The sequence below is a fragment of the Heterocephalus glaber genome, unplaced genomic scaffold (assembly GCF_053883595.1).
Source record: "Heterocephalus glaber isolate CG9 unplaced genomic scaffold, H.glaber_assembly_v1.0 deba00000331, whole genome shotgun sequence".
In the NCBI taxonomy this organism is placed as follows: domain Eukaryota; kingdom Metazoa; phylum Chordata; class Mammalia; order Rodentia; family Bathyergidae; genus Heterocephalus; species Heterocephalus glaber.
In genome coordinates, this window is record NW_028258142.1 from 24,411,877 (window position 1) to 24,430,083 (window position 18,207).

Below are 18,207 nucleotides of genomic sequence, written 5' to 3' on the forward strand. Positions count from 1 at the left end.
GTGCAGCATGATATGTTCCTCAGGATGTCTCCCTCACCAAAGTCTCGATTAAATAAAATTATGTGTATGACTGTAACAGTCAAGAGTAATGTATTATTATTATTAATGGTAAGTCTTGTTGCATGATTTGCACATAAAAGCCCTATGGAGAAGGGTGCATGGGGTGATTTTGGCATTTGATACTAGTTCATGACTCTAGACAGCCAGACCCAACCTTCTCCACATCTCCAAGAGAAGCCTTCACACCACTGAAAAAAAATGGTGGGTGCACTCAGTCTCTTCACTGGAGGGAGGGAGGGAGGGAGAGAGAGAGAGGGAGAGAGAGAGAGTGCATGTGAAGGTCTTCCAAACAGGGCAGAGACAACCAATAGTTTTTTCCAATGCACAATAAAACAGTTTATTTAAAAACAATGCATTCATTACTGTGTTTGGCACATGAGGCAATGAGGCAGGCACATTCACACTTAACAGGTACATTTGGGGAGCTGTTAAAGCAAACTGTTGCAGTTTCTTCACACACTAGTCACAATATACACGCAATTACCTCTACGAAAGATGATCATCCTTGTTCACCAAGAAGGCAGAAGATATTTACATGGTCCTCAGTCCAGCAGAACTGGCTTCTTTCAGGTGTCTGTGTCCCTCACCCTCTGGCAGCAACTTGAGTTTCCAAGGGCAGGTGAGGCCACCTCTCACAACATAGGTGAGTCTGATTCATAAGAGCCAGGGCTTCTTCCAAAGAGCAAGGGAACTTCTGATGCAGTTGAGAAGGGCCAAAGTCTTCATTACAAGTCTCTCAGCATAAGATGCATTTTTTCAAACAAATGGGTCAACTGTGGTGGAGGGAGGATTCCACAGTAATAACATAAGAGGCATTTCTTTTCCCTGACACATTCTTTTTGCTCATCTTTAGTTACTCACATTCACTGTTCTCCCGCCTTTTGATCTCTTGGTTTCATTTACTCCACACAGAGCTTTGCTCTTCTTTTTACACTAATATTCTTTAACATGATACTAAAATGAAATGGTGAAACCACAGTAGGTAAAATGAGAGAAAATATCACAAGTATTCTTTTGTTTTTACTTCTATTTTTCTTTCTTTTTTTTTTTTGGTACCGGGGATCGAACTCAGGACCTTGCACTTTCGAGGCAGGCAGCAGAACCACTGAGTTAAATCCTTGGCCCTTGTCTTTACTTCTAATTTATGCTTTCACAATGGAATGTCAACTTCCTACCTAAAGAATAGAAGCAGAATGGTATGATATGGAATCAGTGGTTGGGAGACCCAGATTCTAATTCCAATTGAGCAGAGATGTCACTTTGACCTTCTGAGCCTCATCTCTGCAGGGGGGATGTTGATCTAAAACCAAGACCTGTGGTAATGAGATAGTGAAGTTCTGATATGGACTTAGGTGACCATCCCAGATGATTAAATAATCCTGTGTTGTGATTCTTCAGTGTGTTTTTCCTGTGTCCTGGGAGAATTTCAGTGCTAATGACTGATGCTTGGTGATTGAGTCCCAGCCCATCATGAATCCTTCTTAGGGGTCTTGCTGTAAGGCTGCTTATCTACAGATCTGATCTTGCAATGTGGTTGAACAGCAGTTCTAATGTGAAGTACACTTTCTCTAAGTTTTACAAAATGGTCTAGATTTTGTATTTCAAGGGAAACCTCTCCCTCCATTTTGTAAGTGCCCTAATGACTTCATTCCACCTATATATGTTGACCAAACTTCTTTCTTATTGTCTACCAATTTTTCATCCCTATCTTCCTAGCTAAAAGTATGGTCATGGCTAGTTCCACAAGGCTGGTTTTGCTGGAAATTTCCTACCTGCCAAGTCTCTTGTGCCTGTAGCTATGGGCTTATCTCTTTGGCATCAGGAAGAGCCAGAGAACAAAAGTGTACTTTGTACCCAAGCTACACAAAACTCTTTGGAAACAGAGAAAAACACTCAAATATATACCTGATTTATTTAAAGCAAAATGTGCTTGCTCAGTATAGAAAAACAAGCTAATTTCAATGATTGTTAAGAACAGAAAACAGAGGTATGCCCTAGTCTTTTAAACATAATACTGTATAAAAAAATCTCCAACTTGAGTTTTAAACATTTACAGTGTAGAAATGCCTTATAAAACCTGCAAGATATTTTACTACAGCAAGGAAAGTAGATTTGGTCCTTCATGATCTAATTTTGGTTCACTAATGCAGAACAAACACCTATGTCCAATCACTGTGTCTGAGGAATTAAGTATTTTTCCCCAGCACTGCCTTCCACAAGATTTAATTATACCCACTTCAGAATGATTTCCATCAGAAAAATTTTTAATTTGCAAGCACATTCTGTGTATTGCCAGGGTGTGTGAATTCTAAACACTTAGTAATGGTCCACTCATGACCAGTGGTGAGGGAGGACAGCAGCTCTCTTGCTCAGTGCCAGAGGACTGGATGGCCACATGATTGTGGGTAGATTTTTTTTTTTCAGATACAGCTTTATATTAGTTTAGCTAAGTGCAAAGCATTGTCTGACAACTTGCTCTACAGTGTGGCCACTCAGCCATTCAAGTTGCCCAGAGGTGTTCCAGCTCAGTAGTAATTTTTTTTTTTTATCATTAATGACTTCTCTAAGGAAATAGACCGCCATGTGCATATGCAGATTCCAGTAATGATGCTCAGCTGAGTGCCCCTTGGTGGGGTACAGACAAATCACAGAGCTTCTACAGGTACATGGGACCAGCTAAACTGAAGAAGTGTCTTGTTTTTCCCCTGTGCCATTGTAGGCCTGTTTTATGGATGCCTCTGAATTTTATGCTTTGTCAGAAGGAAGTCGAGCAAGTGGATAGGGCAAACTACAGAATTGAGGAGCCAGGCAATGGGCTATAGGATTAAAAAGATAGAAGAAGTTGTGCATGGTGATACAAGATTGTAGTTTCAACACTCTAGGAGACTGAGGCAGAAAGATGGCAAGTTTGAGCTCAGGAGTTCAGCCCCGGCAACTTAATGGTTCAGAAAGACCCTATCTAAAAAAAAAAAAAAAAACAAAAAACTGGATGGGTATGTGGCTCAGTGTGAAGGCTCTGGGGTTCCATCCTTAGTACTGGAAAAAAAATCAGCCAAAAATGGTTTCAACTGGCAGTTAAATTAGAGATTATTTATGTACTTGGAAGGTCACTCTGAAATTAGAAAAACCACTGCTGATAATCTAAGGTACTGAGGAAGCTGTTGAGAGGTTCCCGACAGCAAATGGCTAGGATATATTTTGAACCCTTTAGGGTGGTAGTCTAAAATCTATATCATCTATATCTATATCTATATATAATCTATATCTAAATCTATATCTATGTGAAGTTTTTTGTGTGTGGTGCTGAGGAGTTTCACCAGATTTCACCCCTGTTAGGCAAGTGCTCAAACACTTGAGATACAACCTCAGCCCAAATAATAGTCTTTCACTAAAAATTGGTGAAACTGTCCAAGGTGGCAAATGCTCCCCTGTGGGAAAGGGGCACTTGGGTGTCCCTCCAAAGCCAATGCTAGCCTCTTCTATTTGCTACTCCCTGACTTGAAAATTGTTCAGGCAGTGCTGTGCTCCAGGAGGCTCATTGTGAAGCCAGCTTATACTGGCTCTTGAAAACACTGTTGTATTTTCAGCTGGTTAAAATTAAGTTAGTGGCTTGAAACTGGCTATGATGAGAGTATTTACACCACAGAAATTGGTAAATGACAGTTCTCCTGTGCTAGTTAGTTGTTTAACACTTAGCAGTGTATCAAAGAGCTAAAACTGTTACTGAATCACATAGAAGGGAAATCAAAGGAGTCATTTGGTTCTTCTGAAGAGTAAAGGCTTGGTATGTGCACATATACAGAAAGAAGCCTGGCAAAAACTTCATTAAGATGCTCACACCTTCTCCAACAGAATGAGGCAGCTAGTAGGAACTGATCACCTCACTTATGCTGGGTTCGTCTGGGAATTTTAGCCCTTTGAATTTCCTTTTTTGATTAGTTTCATTTTAGTTGGAGATCTCTTATTTGGGACATGACTTAGAGACTGAGAAATCAGACTCCTTGAGGAGTATTTTATTTCAGGCTCTGGGAATGACTCCCAAATTGAATCTGAATAAATCATTTAATTTCTCTATTTCTCAGTCTATCTATTTATAAACATGAATGTCCTATGATTAGCCCCTTCATTTGAAATACAGAAAAAGAAATTAAGAGCTGACTTTGGAGTTATGCATATTAAAGCCATGTTCCTAGCTTAGCCCTTGAGCTTGCATCCATTCTGACTAGATTGACTAATTACTCCTCACTTATGGATTAACCAAGGGTCAGTCCGGCCAAGAGATGACTGTTCGAGCCACTAAGACTGTGTCTACACTGCCATATATCATAATAACTTGAACATTTTATACTAACTGGATGATATACATTCAGCTACTCTGGTCAGAATGGTGTATGTGACTATGCAAGATATTAATATTATGGGTTTCCAAGTGCTGGAAACAACAGAATCACCCATGACTCTTTGTAAGCTGGGTTTATCCCAAGACACTGCAAGTTAAAGATTTGGAGGGAGGAGAAAGAATTGTATTTTGAAGAGTCCTAATTTCATACTTTTTTTTTTTTGCTGATGAATCAGTGGCATAAATCAGGTCCTAATCCAGAACCCAAATGTAATCTTAAGCTGAAGTCAGTTATTCCACAACAAGCTCTTCACTGTAATTCCACTGTAATCAATAACAAGAGAATGAGCTTCATAGAGCATAAAGTATCTATTCAAATACATATTTTCAATAAATTACCACAATAAAAATAAATGTTCAGAAATACTGCATACTTCAATAATGACATTCTAAGATGTTTCCCATTTCAAATGTTATATTTAGGTGGCAAAGCAGTCAGAGTGTGAGGGAGACATAATTAGTTATTTTGGTCCTGGGCATCAACTCATCTGTGGCTTTGATTTATTGGGCCACAGAATCCAGACAGGTCAAACAGCCAGCTAAGGTGCCCAGATCCTCAGATCCTGGGGTGTCTCATTTGGACTCTTCAGCCACATGTACACAGCCCCAACTCTGTTAGTAAGCAAAACCCCCACTGTACACATTCAGGAAGGAGTAGAAGCTAAGAAGAAACCTTTGCCTTGTGGGCACAAATAATTATATGATAAAAGGATTTACGATCTAGAGTTATACAGGAAATTGCTCAGTTTATCATTTTGAAGAAAGGAAGTCTCACCAAAGTGATTATTACTTGTACATCTTCTTAGCATGTTGAACTAAATGTAGTACTTTAAAGTGTGCCATTGAAATTATGCATAATACAGAAAGGATTTCTTAACTCAAGGGGCCCCTGCTGAAAATTATACATAAGGAAAAGTCTATAACTATTTTCAACCTTCAGCTTCTAACTTATGCATACATATTACTAAAACAGAGTTTTATTAAGATAGATTATTGGATAAGATTTTTGTCAACTGTGAACCATCAATAACTAAATTGATTTATCAAATGGTGATTTACTAAGAGGGTTTTCCTTCATTTCTGGGGAAAACATGGGTCATTATCAGTGGACTGTTATATACCTATGCAAGCATCTTCTTTATTGTTTTGTGTTGAGAAATATTTTTCTTTTCTTCGTCTTTCACAAGCTTTCTTTTTTTGTACCCAAAGGACCCCAGACCAAAACCTCTTTCCCTTCACTTGATACTGACGAAGTCAAGATGAAGAGTCAGAATTTCTCACTAATTGCCCTGCAATGGGCAAATCATTTGTCCCCTTTGTATGTCCATTTTCTCATTTGTGTCAATAATTAGGACTGGAGAAACTCAAAGACTTCTCTTTCCTGTGTCCTAGCACTTGACAATGTTCCTTTTTCCATGGGCCTCAGGACAATAATGCATTATTGCCTGAGAGTGTCTAACACTTAGTGCCTTGACCAAAGTTAGAAGAAATATTCTTCCATTCCTCAATTTGCCCCACCAAGTGGCACTCACATTCATGGCCAGCTGATAGCCTGTGCACAAGAAGACTGGGAGGGAGCATTCTTGGGGGGGGGCTGTCCTTGCCGGGAGCCCCATGGTCAGGTGTCTGATATCAAGATTGCAGACAGATGGTACAGTGACCACAGACAGCAATGTTGGGCACATACTGCTATTAAAGACACTTCTATAATAATGGTCAAGGACATCTAAGACACAGACACAAGGTGGAGGAACCATATATGTTTTAATCATCAAATATAGGCGTGGGAGGAGGAATTCTCGAGATCACCTTTTAATCCTGTCTCCCAGGATCTACATATCTGCACATGACACAGAACAACTAACTGGTGAAAACTGTGGATCTAGTATTAAGCAGGTTGCCAAATGTTTGTGGGTTTTTTTTTCTCCTGTGCAACTTAATTGGTCATTTGCAGTGGTGTCATGTACAGATAGCCTTGAGGGATTGATGGTGAAATTTATTCCTGTAGCTGGAGGTAGACTCTGCTAGAAATATTTAAAAAGAGGAAAGGTTTCTGACAAAATAATGTATTTAGCCTAGAACCACCAAAGTAAAGGCAGTGCAAAACCAGGGGTGTGTATCTGTAGCTGAATAATGTGGGAGACCCCCTCTGGCCACTTCACTACTCTTGACTATACAAGTCTGGGAGACAAGGGACAGCCAGCAAGCTCTGGTTACTGACACCACTGCCTTCTGATCAGGACACGTGGGACCCACTAAATTTTTTGATCATGATGGTGGTCATATAGCTTTAATCTTTAAACCAGTCTTTAACAACAAAAGGGGATCTTGTATGATTAGCTAGTGGCTGCTTTTTTTCTAGGCTGGAACTGTAGGTATATGATAACCAAAAATGAAAATAATCTAACAGTAAAAGATGCCCCTGTTGAGCACTTACTATGTGCTGAAAAATGGGATAAATGCTTTACTAACAAATTACAAGTATTTTGCAATAAAGGGATCTAGGCTGTGAAAGAAGAAGTTTAGGAGGGCTTGGAATTTTCTTTGGAAAATTTTTTAAAAAAGAGAAGAGTGGTCTTTTGGGATCAGCATCAAGAAATCCTGCCTAAAAGTAGGGATGAGGTGACCTCTAAGCCTTTCTAGCTCTGGAGAAAAGTCCATTTCCCTACTATTTTGAGTTCCTCTCAAATTTATAGTTGAGATGATAGTGGGGTGGGGTGAGAAAGTCTTCCCATTCTAAGGTAAAGATAGAGCAAGTGTGCATTAAACTTTTAAAAATATTTCTGAACTTAAAAAACAAGAAATTTGGCACTGGGATGAGATTCAAATTTAAATAGTCCACTTTGGAACAATGTACTGGTTTTAGGGATTCTGGTCTTTTATGCCTTTAATCTCCTACATCAAAGTGTCTATTCATCTGCATTCACTAAAAAAATACTGGGCACATTAGGACTAAAACCCCAGAGTCAGTATCTGGCCTGGGTAATACTGGCATTAGTATCACTTAGCTATAACCAAATGAACTAAGTGCTTAGGGACAGCCGGCTACATACTTCAGTCAGTTATAAATCTCACAACATTAACCAAGCATAGCGAGAATGGTAGTACGGCTTCAATGACCTCTTTCAACCTCTTTAAAGTGACAACTAAGGAAGAAACATGATTTGGTTTTGATGCCCATAAAGTTGCACCATTGAATTTTAAAACCTTTTATATATCTGGCCTTATAGTTATTTGAGACATAGAGTTGGTTTTTATTTCCTATGTTGAAATGTCTATTCCTATTTTTTTTGCATCTATTGGGATAACTGATATTCACATGATACTGTAAGATGTGTCACCACTGGGGATGACCTGAGTGGTTTTTCTTTCACTAGTTAATATCTGGATCTATGAAAGCTGCTCTGATTATCTTCCTGAAAAGAACAATTCATCTTTAGGACCAGGCAGAACATGGCTGTCTCTGCTTATTGTATTTTGTTTAATTTTAGGCATGATTATATCTTTTCAAAGAGGGGTAATGTGCTGATGAGTGAGCAACAGCAATTAGTTTTAACCATATTTGTCACATGCAAGCAGTTTAGATGAAGTTTCTGGCAAACAATGAGGTATCCCACTCAAACATAAAACAAATGTGTTTGACTGGCATTTGGAAACAGAAAAGAAATTCTTATTAAAATTTAACATCAACTTGGCCAGACTTTGGGCTGAACTGGAAGAACAAAGTGTGCTCAGTAAAAATCTAAGGATAGGAGTGATGTGATTTCTACTTTGAAGGCTGAAATAATGAAAAGGAGAATGGCTGGCTAACTCCTTCATGACAAGTCTACATAATCTCAAATTTCAAGGGCTATTTTGTACAATGGCTTTTCCCTTTGGAAATGCTTAATTTATAGGAATATAGATCTGATTTCAGTGGATTGGGATTATCTAGTGTTTAAAACTGTCTCAAAGTGAACAAGCAGTTCTGGACTGGTGGTGGAGGGCACCGTACTGAGACAATCTCACTCCAGCATTATTCACATGGTGGGTGCTTGGCCAACTTCAGGCTTTCTCTTTCACTCCAACCCTGCTGGTTCTCCAAGGCTCTGATCAGGTAACATGGTTACAGCTCTGCAGTGTACAGGATTCCATAACCACTCTTAAAGTATTCTTTATTTTCCTGTATGTGTCACAGGCTATTCAGCTGACTCATTGCCTCTATATTCTGAGAGGATACCCAGCCCAGTGCTTGGACTGGGACCATCAGAGGTAGGCTAGAAGGCCCTTGCAGATGAGGCCACAGTGATACTGTCTGCCATGATTGTACTCATGCCAAGATATGCAATGCCATCCATGCCACAGGGTTTCTTTAAGATAGTGAAAGATGCACTGCATTGTATTCCACTCACCCCAGTGGGACCACCCTTCTGCTGAATGACCATATGGACAAGTGAGGACTTTATAAGAGGCATTTCTTATAAAATTAATCATGTGGGGATTCAACATGATTTGCTCAGTTTGTCATGAAATATCAAAGTGACCTACAGCCTTTAACACATCAAATACAGAGGCAAACATACAAGCAAAGCTAATTCAATAAGATTCCTAGCAAATTATTAAACTCCATGGTGATGGGGCAAGGGACATGGCTGCATGGAGAGGAAGAGACATGATAGAAAGAAGAGGGAGGAAGAGAGAGAAAGAGAGAGGAGGAGGAGGAGGAGGAAGAAGGGGGAGAAAAGAAAAGAGAAGAGAAGAGGGGGTTTTTGTTTTCATTCTGAAGAGTTTGCTCCCACTGGCTAAACAGATCCTGCCCCAATTGGCCAGAGGCCTGTGATTATGAGGACTATACTTCAGCAGAGCTGTAGAAAACTATAGTTCTTGTCCTCATTGACACAGGAGCAGTTTATTATTAAAATACAAACACGGAAATACTTCAAACCATTTTGTTAGCAGCATACTTCCGAATGCAACATTCCCTTCATCAATCAGGTTTAAATCACATAGTTTCAGTGCATCTGTCCTGCAAAATTGGCTAAGACCATTCAAAGAGCAGTGCAAAAGAAGACATCTTTTCATTTAAGTGGCAGACAAGCCTTATAAGACAGTCTCTGGGGTTCTAGGTAGAAGACTATTCAGTTTGATTTGGGGCACTTCTTTAAACAGCCATCGGGCACTTCCCATTCGGAGTTCTTAGGCACAGTGTGACAGAGTCAGTTTGGTCAGCCCTTCCCCATGCATTCGATACAGCAGCTGAAACTCAGCAGGCAGCTGGTGGGACTCCTGCCACTTGGTGGTAAATTTGGTTCCTTTTTTGTCATAGTAATGGTATGGAAGATCTTCCCTTGTGTTGGGGTCAAATCCAAAAGGCCAAAATCCATACAAGTGGATCTCTTCACATATTGCTGATGCAAGGGTGTACATAAGAATACCTGTGCTCAGCCGTTTGGGTGACAAATGTTTGTTTTTCCAGTACCTGTGGAACAACAAGTACATGTGGATTCAGAGGCCAGTGTTGAAGGTTTCAATCTGATAGGTCAACAGGACTGGGATGGGAGGTGGATTTGTCTAAGAGTCTGTCCAACCTGCACCCTGCAGCAGGCTTGGTCTCTCTCTTTGGTTTTTTGAGACAGGGTCTCCTGCCTCAGCCTCCTGAGTGCTGGGATTATAGGCATGTGCCACCACGCCCGGCTCTCTCTCTTTTTAAAATGGTATAACAACAAATATTTTAAAAGGAAGTTTTATTACTTGTATACATTAGCTATATTATATATTTTATATGTGGCCCAAAACAATTCCTCTTTACTCAGTGTGGCCCCGACAAATCAAAAGGTTGGATATGTCTGGACTCTAGACTATTCCAATTACTTTGACAAATCCACCTCACAGCACAGTCCTAGTGGCTTTCCCCCTTCCAAACGAAATCTAAACGTTTACTGAAATTGAACAACAGGGGAATCAAGTGATGAAGTCCAAAGACAAGGGACAGGTTGACAGAAGACATGGCTTCCAATTCTGGTTCTTTCCACTTTGGGCAGTGACTTTACATAAATAGCTCCTGCTCCCTGTACTTTGCTTGACTCTATTACTTCTTAATATAAATTTAAAATAATAATAAATCATAACATATAATTTTAATTTACAAATTAATGGAATCACCGTATATATTGGAGTCAGATCAGTTTATCAGACTATGACGCCTCCTTTAATGAGAGGTCAACTAAACAGATCTTAAACTTAGAGGACTTCAGGGGATCACAGAATGGGAATAATCTATTGTGTAATGAAAATCTTTAGGTTTCCCTGGTTACCAGGTCTTCCAGAAGCTACCCTAAATTATGACAACATCTGGGGCTCTGTTAGGGCTGGGGTTTCTTACATAGGGGAATTTAGAATTGAAGTAGTTTAGTCAGATGACTTAAAGAAAAAAAATACTACAACTGATCTCGCTTTATAAAATACCCTGGCTAGTGGCTTTCAATTCTGAAGCCACATTAGAACCACCTGACGAGTTATTAAAAACACCACTAGTCCTCACTTCCTTTTCCATTAGAAAAATTATATTAGACTGCTTAAAACAGAGCCCAGGCATCAGTATTTGTGTGTGTGTGTGTGTGTGTGTGTGTGTGTGTGGTACTGGGGATTGAACTCAGGACCTTGTGGTTGTGAGTCAGGTGGCGACTCCACTGAGCTAAATCCCTGGCCCAGCACCAGTATTTTTTAAAGTTCTCCAAGTGATTTTTTTTTTTTGCATTAGATATTGAACCCAGGGCTTCATGTCTTTATGTATGCTAGGCAGGCGCTCTACCACTGAGCTGTATTACCAAACCCCAAGTGATTCTTCTGTACAACAAGACTTGAAAATCATGAGATTAGATGAAAATATGGCATCACTGGTCAGTGTATCAAAGTCATAAAGAATAACAAGGAAATTATACAATACTTTTCACAAGTTTTTGCATTCAAATATCAAATTATAAAGACAGACTACACAGTTTGTGATTTATTTGGTGGTTTGCTAATGTTTGACATCTACAAAATATCTAAACTTAAAATAAAAGAGTTAATTTTAAGTCAACTGCATCTTCTTTAAAAATATAATTCGCTTGGTGTAATTTAGCTATTGGCATTATTTGGATACAGGTATTTATTTAAAGGAAATTTCTTGATTTGTGATGGCTTCCATGACTGTTTAGTAAGTTTACCACCAAGAAGGGCACAAGGAGGACAATAGGGGAGACCTATGAAATACTAATCTCTCCATTTGGCACTTGCCTACTTTCTAGAGGGTAGGTTAAACTTTGAAGCTCAGATGATTCATCCATTCATTACAAAAGATCGTAGTTTGCTCTAAAGTACTAAACTGATCACAATAACTAATTAATTGGTGGTTCCCGCCCCCAAGACTACAATATTAATTTGGCATCTGGTGGGGTATGAGTTAAATGGAATAAAATATACACACCTGTTGACATGCTGCATTATATTTCCAGGCCAAGCCAACTGGACTTTTAACTGACCTCGGTGTTCAACAAAAAAGTCAACTAATGTTCTGGTAACAGTTGCTGAAGTGTGGAAAAAAAATGCAGGGATCCAAAGAATGGCCCCATCAAGCTTTTTTAAACTGAGAAAAAAGTTGTTACGATCCTGAATGGTCAAAAGATTGTTGTAATATTTTTCCAGAATGCTGGGGTTGAAGGTGGTAAGGTTGGTTTTCCTTCCAACATCTCTTTGGAAAGCCTCCGTAGGGGCAAAATTGCAACGAAAAACAAAATCTGATTTATCTATTTCTTGTCCACACTGGCTCCCTGTCAGGATCCCACTATTTCCAACCACAGCACAAATATTGTAATGCTTATTCATAATGGGTGACACATCTGGAAGCAGTGATCGGAAGTTATTGCTAATAGAGAAAACATATTTATGGCTGGAATAATCATAGTGCATCAGTTGTCCGATCCGAACACTATTCTTGGTCAAAGAAAAATTTTTTATTACATCGACATGCTGAAGAATTTCTTGCCTAAAATAAAAAGAAATTCATTAAATGCATTCCATTCAAAAGAATCGAGTTTCCATCTTGTCTTATGCTGCCATTTCATTCAGACAAGAATCTTAAGCACATTAAATCCAAGAAAGATTATACATTCATAATTGTGGTCTTTGAAGGGAAGATTGCTTCAGAATGTATGGACAGGTTCTAATCTTTCAGTTCTGAATGTAATCCTTTGAGGTTTGCAAGTGAAACTTACAGTTTTAGCTACCATTTCGTGGTTTTCTGCTCTATTTGAGGAGTACATTTGATCCAAAATGAGGCATATGTCAAACTGTGACACAGAATATAGGCAGACAATTTACACAGGCCCCAAAGAGCTCATATTAATGCACAAATTTTGGTGACTTGGAGTTTGTAACTAGGGACTACTTGTTTGCTACTGGACTGCAGTGTTCAAGAATATCCACTATCACTGGTGTTCAAATAAGAGCCAAATATACACGAGTCAATACAGCACTATTATTAAAATATGAAAATGGGAATAGTAGTGGGTGTAGCTGAATATTTAATAGAAATGAGATGATAATCTCATTAAGACCCTTTGAATAATGAAACAAGAGTATTTTTTCTGCTCGATTATACAAAGGCAAAATTTAGTGGGACATATCTAATCCTTAGAAAAAGAGGCTATTGTAAACCTGAAAATATGTTAGGTTCTAACAACACAGAATAATCAAGGCAAGAGTGAGACTAAGAATTAACTTCAGGTTGGCATCATATTGAGCTTTAAATAAAATTAAGTGTCTCCTCTTACAGTCTCAGCTACTTAAAATATTTAAGAGGCCAATAACATGTTACTTTGCTGTTAGATTCTCCACTGCTAAGAAATGACATAGAAACTCCTGTGCTGTTTGCCTAAAAACAGCAGGAATAAAACAAAATGTTTGTCATATCAAAACTTTGTTTGGACTTTTATTTTTTAAAAAATGACTTTATTATTCAACATACTGTGTAGAGGAACATAAACTGACATTATCAATCCAAAGTTATCAGTATTGTTTTTACTAGCTGTTGTAAATGAGAGACAGGTTTAAAATGATACTGGCAAAAATTAATTAAAGATTACCTAATAAATGTATGAAAGGGAACTTTTGAGAAGGAAATGTTCTTCTGATTGGATTGGTCATTAGGGTCAGGGTGTGTGAAGAATACTTTCATTGAGCTAGAAATGTTTTGGGGAAGGTATAATGTGTTCTACTCTTCAAAAATTTTTGAGTCATCTATAAAATTAACATTGGATTAAAAATCCAGAAGTTTAAAAAAGCAGTTCTTGAGTTTAGAATTAATCAATTTTCATGAATGTAAACAAATATTTTAAAAACTGTAATGATAATCATGACTGCATGTCAAATTTTCAAGTAAACAATATTTCCCTGACACTATGGATATCCACTGGATTTGTTTTAATTCTGTCAGGACATTATAATTTTTTAAAAAGGAGCAATAACTAGAAATGCTATGCCCTAAACATAACTCCTTAAGTAGAGTGGTTTGTAAAATAAGTACTCACACCCCTAATGAATACACTAGATGGCTCACGTTCCATTTTGCAACACAATAATCCCACCAAAAAGGAATGAGTAAGAATTTTTCTGTGGCTCTAACAGTAGATCAGAATCACCTATGAGAGTAATTAAATTTGAATAAATTTCATCATTCTTTCCCCCACATAAAAACAAAACATTAAGAAAAACTTCTTCATGTATAAAACAAGGCTGCCACAACTCATAAGAATGATGTATGGTATTAGATAGCTTTATAATATGCTATAAGATGTAAAAGATTAATGAAAACAACCAGAACCAAAACAAAATCATAAATACCTGCATATATTTAGGCCCATATCTTTACTAGTAATTTGAAGGAGCTAGATTATGGTATTTTCTGTGTGTTTCAATGGGATAATACAGTTTGTATGTGTGTGTATGAGAAAAATTAAAATGTATTGGGTAGTCTTTTTGCAATTAACATTTAAAAAAATAGGCAGCTTTGGTAGTCTTAGCCAAACTTATTAACTATATACGGTAGTGCTCAATTAAACCCAAATTAGGGAACACATTGGGAATATATCTTTTTTTGCCATTCAAAATCGTCATCCTAACATTTGCCTTTTCAGAGGGCATCACACACATTTGAGAGTGTTAACACCAATCACGGCCTTGTGTAGTTAGGCCAGGAAGACAATACAAATACATGGGGGGTATATTTTTGTTGTTTTGGATTTGTTGGTTTTGATTTTTGAGCTCCCAAATTCCAAAAGACCTTTCGGATGTTTTCCTCCTATCCTACCTTTGATGCAAAAACGCTGTCCGATTAAATGTCCACTTAGAAGGTTTCTCGTGGAGTTCCTGGGTGAGAGAATTCGTAATGGGCACAAATGACGGGTCTAGAAACTTCAGCGCAAACTGTGACCTGGAGAGGAGCACGAGTACAGACAAATGTGCCGGCGAGGTAGCCATTAAAGTCCACCCTGCTGGAGGCGAGGGGTGAGGGGGCAGCAGGGACACTCACAGGCTCCATCCCGCCCCAGAGGCCCTCTCACTTCGTCCACCCTCTGCTCTTACATACACTCAGGAGAAAGAAAGAAAACTAGTGAAACTCATCTTCATTGTCCACCCTCCCAGTGCGGGAGAGACCATAAAATGGCCGTCGCGCAGCGGACAGGGGCGGGAGCCGACCGCGCATCCAGGACCGGAGTCAGCACCGCGGACAGCGGCTCCCGCCGCACGCACCGCCCCCGCCGCCCCCGCACCCCCCCGCCGCCCGGAGGAATTGATTTTTGGGAAAAGGGCAGAGGAAACTGGAGACTCAAGGGGAAGGCTGGGGGTGGCTTCGGCCTTAACCTCTTCCTAACCGACCCCGTGTCTGATTTCACTCCTCAAGCCTCGCTTGGGGACCCCGGGAGGCAGCCCCAGCTCCGCCCGGCCACCCAGGCGGGGCGTCTTCAGACTGCGCACCTCTGGCCTGCCCGCGACCTCGGGTTGCAGTTTGCATTTGCCACCCGCCGGTGCGGGGGGGCTGCTGGGAGAGCTCCGTGGGGCGTAGGTTGGGCGGGGGCTCTGGCTGAGCTGTATCAAGCTGCCCTGGCGCCTCCCGCGTGCAGCCCGCGCCGAGCGGTGACTTCGAACTGGGCGAGGGTATGCAGTCCTTGGGGGCTCGCTTCCCGCCCGGGCGGGCAAGTGCAGAAATCCCGGAAAGGGGGCTGGCGGCGGGGAGGGGGAGGTCCAGGGAGAACGCCCTAGGGGCTTCCAGGGAAGCAGCCCGCGCGGCCTTCGACGGGGAGGAGGGAGGAGAAGGGGAGGGTGCGAGGGGAGTCGGCGCGTGCGCCATTAAATCGCCTAGTACTGCCCGGAGCCCGGCCTCCGAGCCTGCGGACCTCGGGCGGGGAGGGCGCTCAACTCTCGCCTGTCCATCTCTCAGCTCACTCCCCCTTCCACTGACTCTCCCTTCCCCGTTATTCTCCTAAAACCCTCCCCCATTTTTGAAATGGGGGAAGGGACGCTGAGGAAGAATACAAGAAATGCAACCATACCAATCCGGACCACGGCTTTTAGGGGCTCTGGGTTAAAAAAAAAGGGGGGGGGGAGGAGGAGGGGGACTCGAGACACGAATGGAAGAAACACGCAGTTATCTGGCCCAAAGTGTCTTGGAGCAGCCCGAACATCCCTCTTTCGTTCCCTGACACAGCACACAGCAGACAGATACTGAGGGCGCTCCACCGAGGCCCACACTTACCGGAATCCCGCGTGGAACATGTACATTCGGGGCGCCCCTGGGTTGGCGTACTTGGGAGTGGTGAAGATGTTCTCCTTTTTCAGGGACACGTAGCTGATGAGCGATAAAATCAGCAAGGCGACGCTGAGCATGACCAGCCCCAGCACACTGGCGACCCGGGCCATTTTGCAATTTCTCATCCCGGGCTGGACTGGGATCAGGGAACCCGGGGAAATCGGTCCATTGAGCGGCCAGCGGCTCGCTGGCGTGTCAGTTTGAGTGTGAGTGTGAGTGTGTGTGTGTGTGCGCGCGCGCGTGTGCGCTCGCGGACGCGTGTGAGTGTGTGTGGCGGGGGAGGGAGATCCAGGCAGCAGAGCGGCGGAGGCCCGGGGCTGGGGGCGGGCAGGAGTCCCGAGAGAAGCGCGACCCCAGGGCCGGGGCGAGCGGCCGAGCCGAGCTGGAAGATGGAGGGTCTGCGCGGCGCCGTGGCGATGGAGCGCGCCGCGCCGTGCGTCTCGACCGCCGGCTCAGGCTCCCCCGCGCGTTTCCAGAGAGGCTGCCATCTCCTCCGCCGCCTGCAAGATAAATGTGATTGGAATAATGTTACAGTTCGATCTAAGCACAGGATTTAATTAATGAACTCTAATCTCCCAAATAACCAAGGGGAGGGGGGAGGGAAAGGGAGGGGAAAGGGGCTGTGGCAGAGGGAGGGGGTGGAGGCTGAAAGGCTGCAGCCCAGGCCGACAGCCTCCCCGTCTGAGGATGCCCGCGAGGAAGTGGCTGTGAGGAGACAGACGCCCAAACTTAGTTTAATGGACCATTCATTACTTTATAAAATATATCACGCAATAGAGAGATAAATAACTGCATTTGGTGCCCTTAGGATAAACACCAGCTGGGTGCTACTCAGTGATGCGATGCAGAGAGTGGTTTTTAGGAAGGCAAATATGGAAAAGCTTTTTTCCTTGCCACCACCAGGCACTGGCCTGAACCTCAGGGGACAGCGCCTACCTCAGCCTCACAGCCACGAAGCCCCCCCCCCCCCCAGCGGGGCCATCCTGCCTGGGGGAGGGGTTGCTTCAGATCTCCTTGGGATTTTCTAGGACGTCTCCTGGTCCCCCTTTTATGTCCACCACACATTTGATTATCCCTAGAAGGTGGGTACTGCCTACAAAGCTGTGGAGTGAGCTGTTCACGATGGGGGCTTGGCTTGTTCTCCAGTGCTCCTCTGAGTGCACTAGGTGACCCTGTGCACCCATGGAGGAACAGGGTGGTTGCCTGGGAGTTCAGTGGCTTTGGAGCACTTAGCTGGCACTGAAATCTCCTTTTCCCAGTTTTGCTACCCACCACCTCTGAGTGGGCTAGGTGGCCTAAGTTGCCCAGCATTATAAACACACAGAATCTCTTTCACAGGAGCTTAAGAACCAGGTCACAGAGGCTGCCTTGGAGGGTGGTAGGAGAACTCACTGCTTAACACTCTAAATTGCTTGACCTTAAATTTGTTTTAGCATATTCACATGTTATCTGTTTTAATATCTACTGAAATACTAATCAGTCCATTTTCAGTCCTACTATTGGGTGCTCTAGGGAAGTACATATGTTTCTTTAGCTCTGTCCTTTGCAATTAGCTTATGGCCTATTCTACCCTTGCTTTGCCCTTGTCTTGATCCTCCCCAAACTGGTCAATAAGCACTAATGAAAGAAGCTGGAGGTTAGAAATTGGACTTTGTAAGCCCATTCCAATAAAGCCAGCTGAGATTTTTCCAAAGTAGTTATGATTTCCTTCTCCTGTGAACTTCTTGCCTTATGGTAGACTTTAGTGGATGCAATGCTATAGTCTGTTTGGAGCTGTTAATTCGTGGAAGAGGTGAAAAAATCTTACATGACTTAATGTGACGAATATATGAATCATATTTTTTGAATAATTACTTTTCCTTTTTTACAAGAGAAGGTTTTATGAGCAGAGTATAAAATGCCAAAAGGAGTGAGATCTTAT

At 41.7% G+C, this 18,207-nt stretch overlaps 1 protein-coding gene and 1 long non-coding RNA gene across 2 annotated transcripts in view; one reads left to right on the plus strand and one right to left on the minus strand.

The window, feature by feature from the left end:
* Window positions 1–371: 371 nt before the first annotated feature.
* St8sia3 (ST8 alpha-N-acetyl-neuraminide alpha-2,8-sialyltransferase 3) lies at window positions 372–16,990 on the minus strand. Its single transcript, XM_004858391.4, has 4 exons — window positions 16,233–16,990; window positions 14,787–14,909; window positions 11,907–12,464; window positions 372–9,917 (listed from the first exon to the last, which is right to left on the minus strand). The coding sequence occupies exons 1-4, from the start codon at window positions 16,409–16,411 to the stop codon at window positions 9,635–9,637; spliced, it is 1,143 nt and encodes a 380-aa protein (XP_004858448.1). The 5' UTR covers window positions 16,412–16,990; the 3' UTR covers window positions 372–9,634.
* The window catches only part of LOC147830061 (uncharacterized), a 111,699-nt gene continuing 109,059 nt past the window's right edge, over window positions 15,568–18,207 (plus strand). The window contains exon 1 of the long non-coding RNA XR_015443374.1: window positions 15,568–15,634. This is a non-coding gene — a long non-coding RNA (uncharacterized LOC147830061). The remainder of the gene's footprint in view (window positions 15,635–18,207) is intronic.

Coding starts and splice junctions, on each gene's coding strand:
- St8sia3 (XM_004858391.4), bottom strand. CDS start 16,411: ATGAGAAATTGCAAAATGGCCCGGGTCGCCAGTGTGCTGGGGCTGGTC. Junction 12,465..14,786: donor ACAGCGTTTTTGCATCAAAG/GTAGGATAGGAG, acceptor TTTTTATTTTAG/GCAAGAAATTCTTCAGCATG. Junction 9,918..11,906: donor ATAATGCAGCATGTCAACAG/GTGTGTATATTT, acceptor GTTGTTCCACAG/GTACTGGAAAAACAAACATT.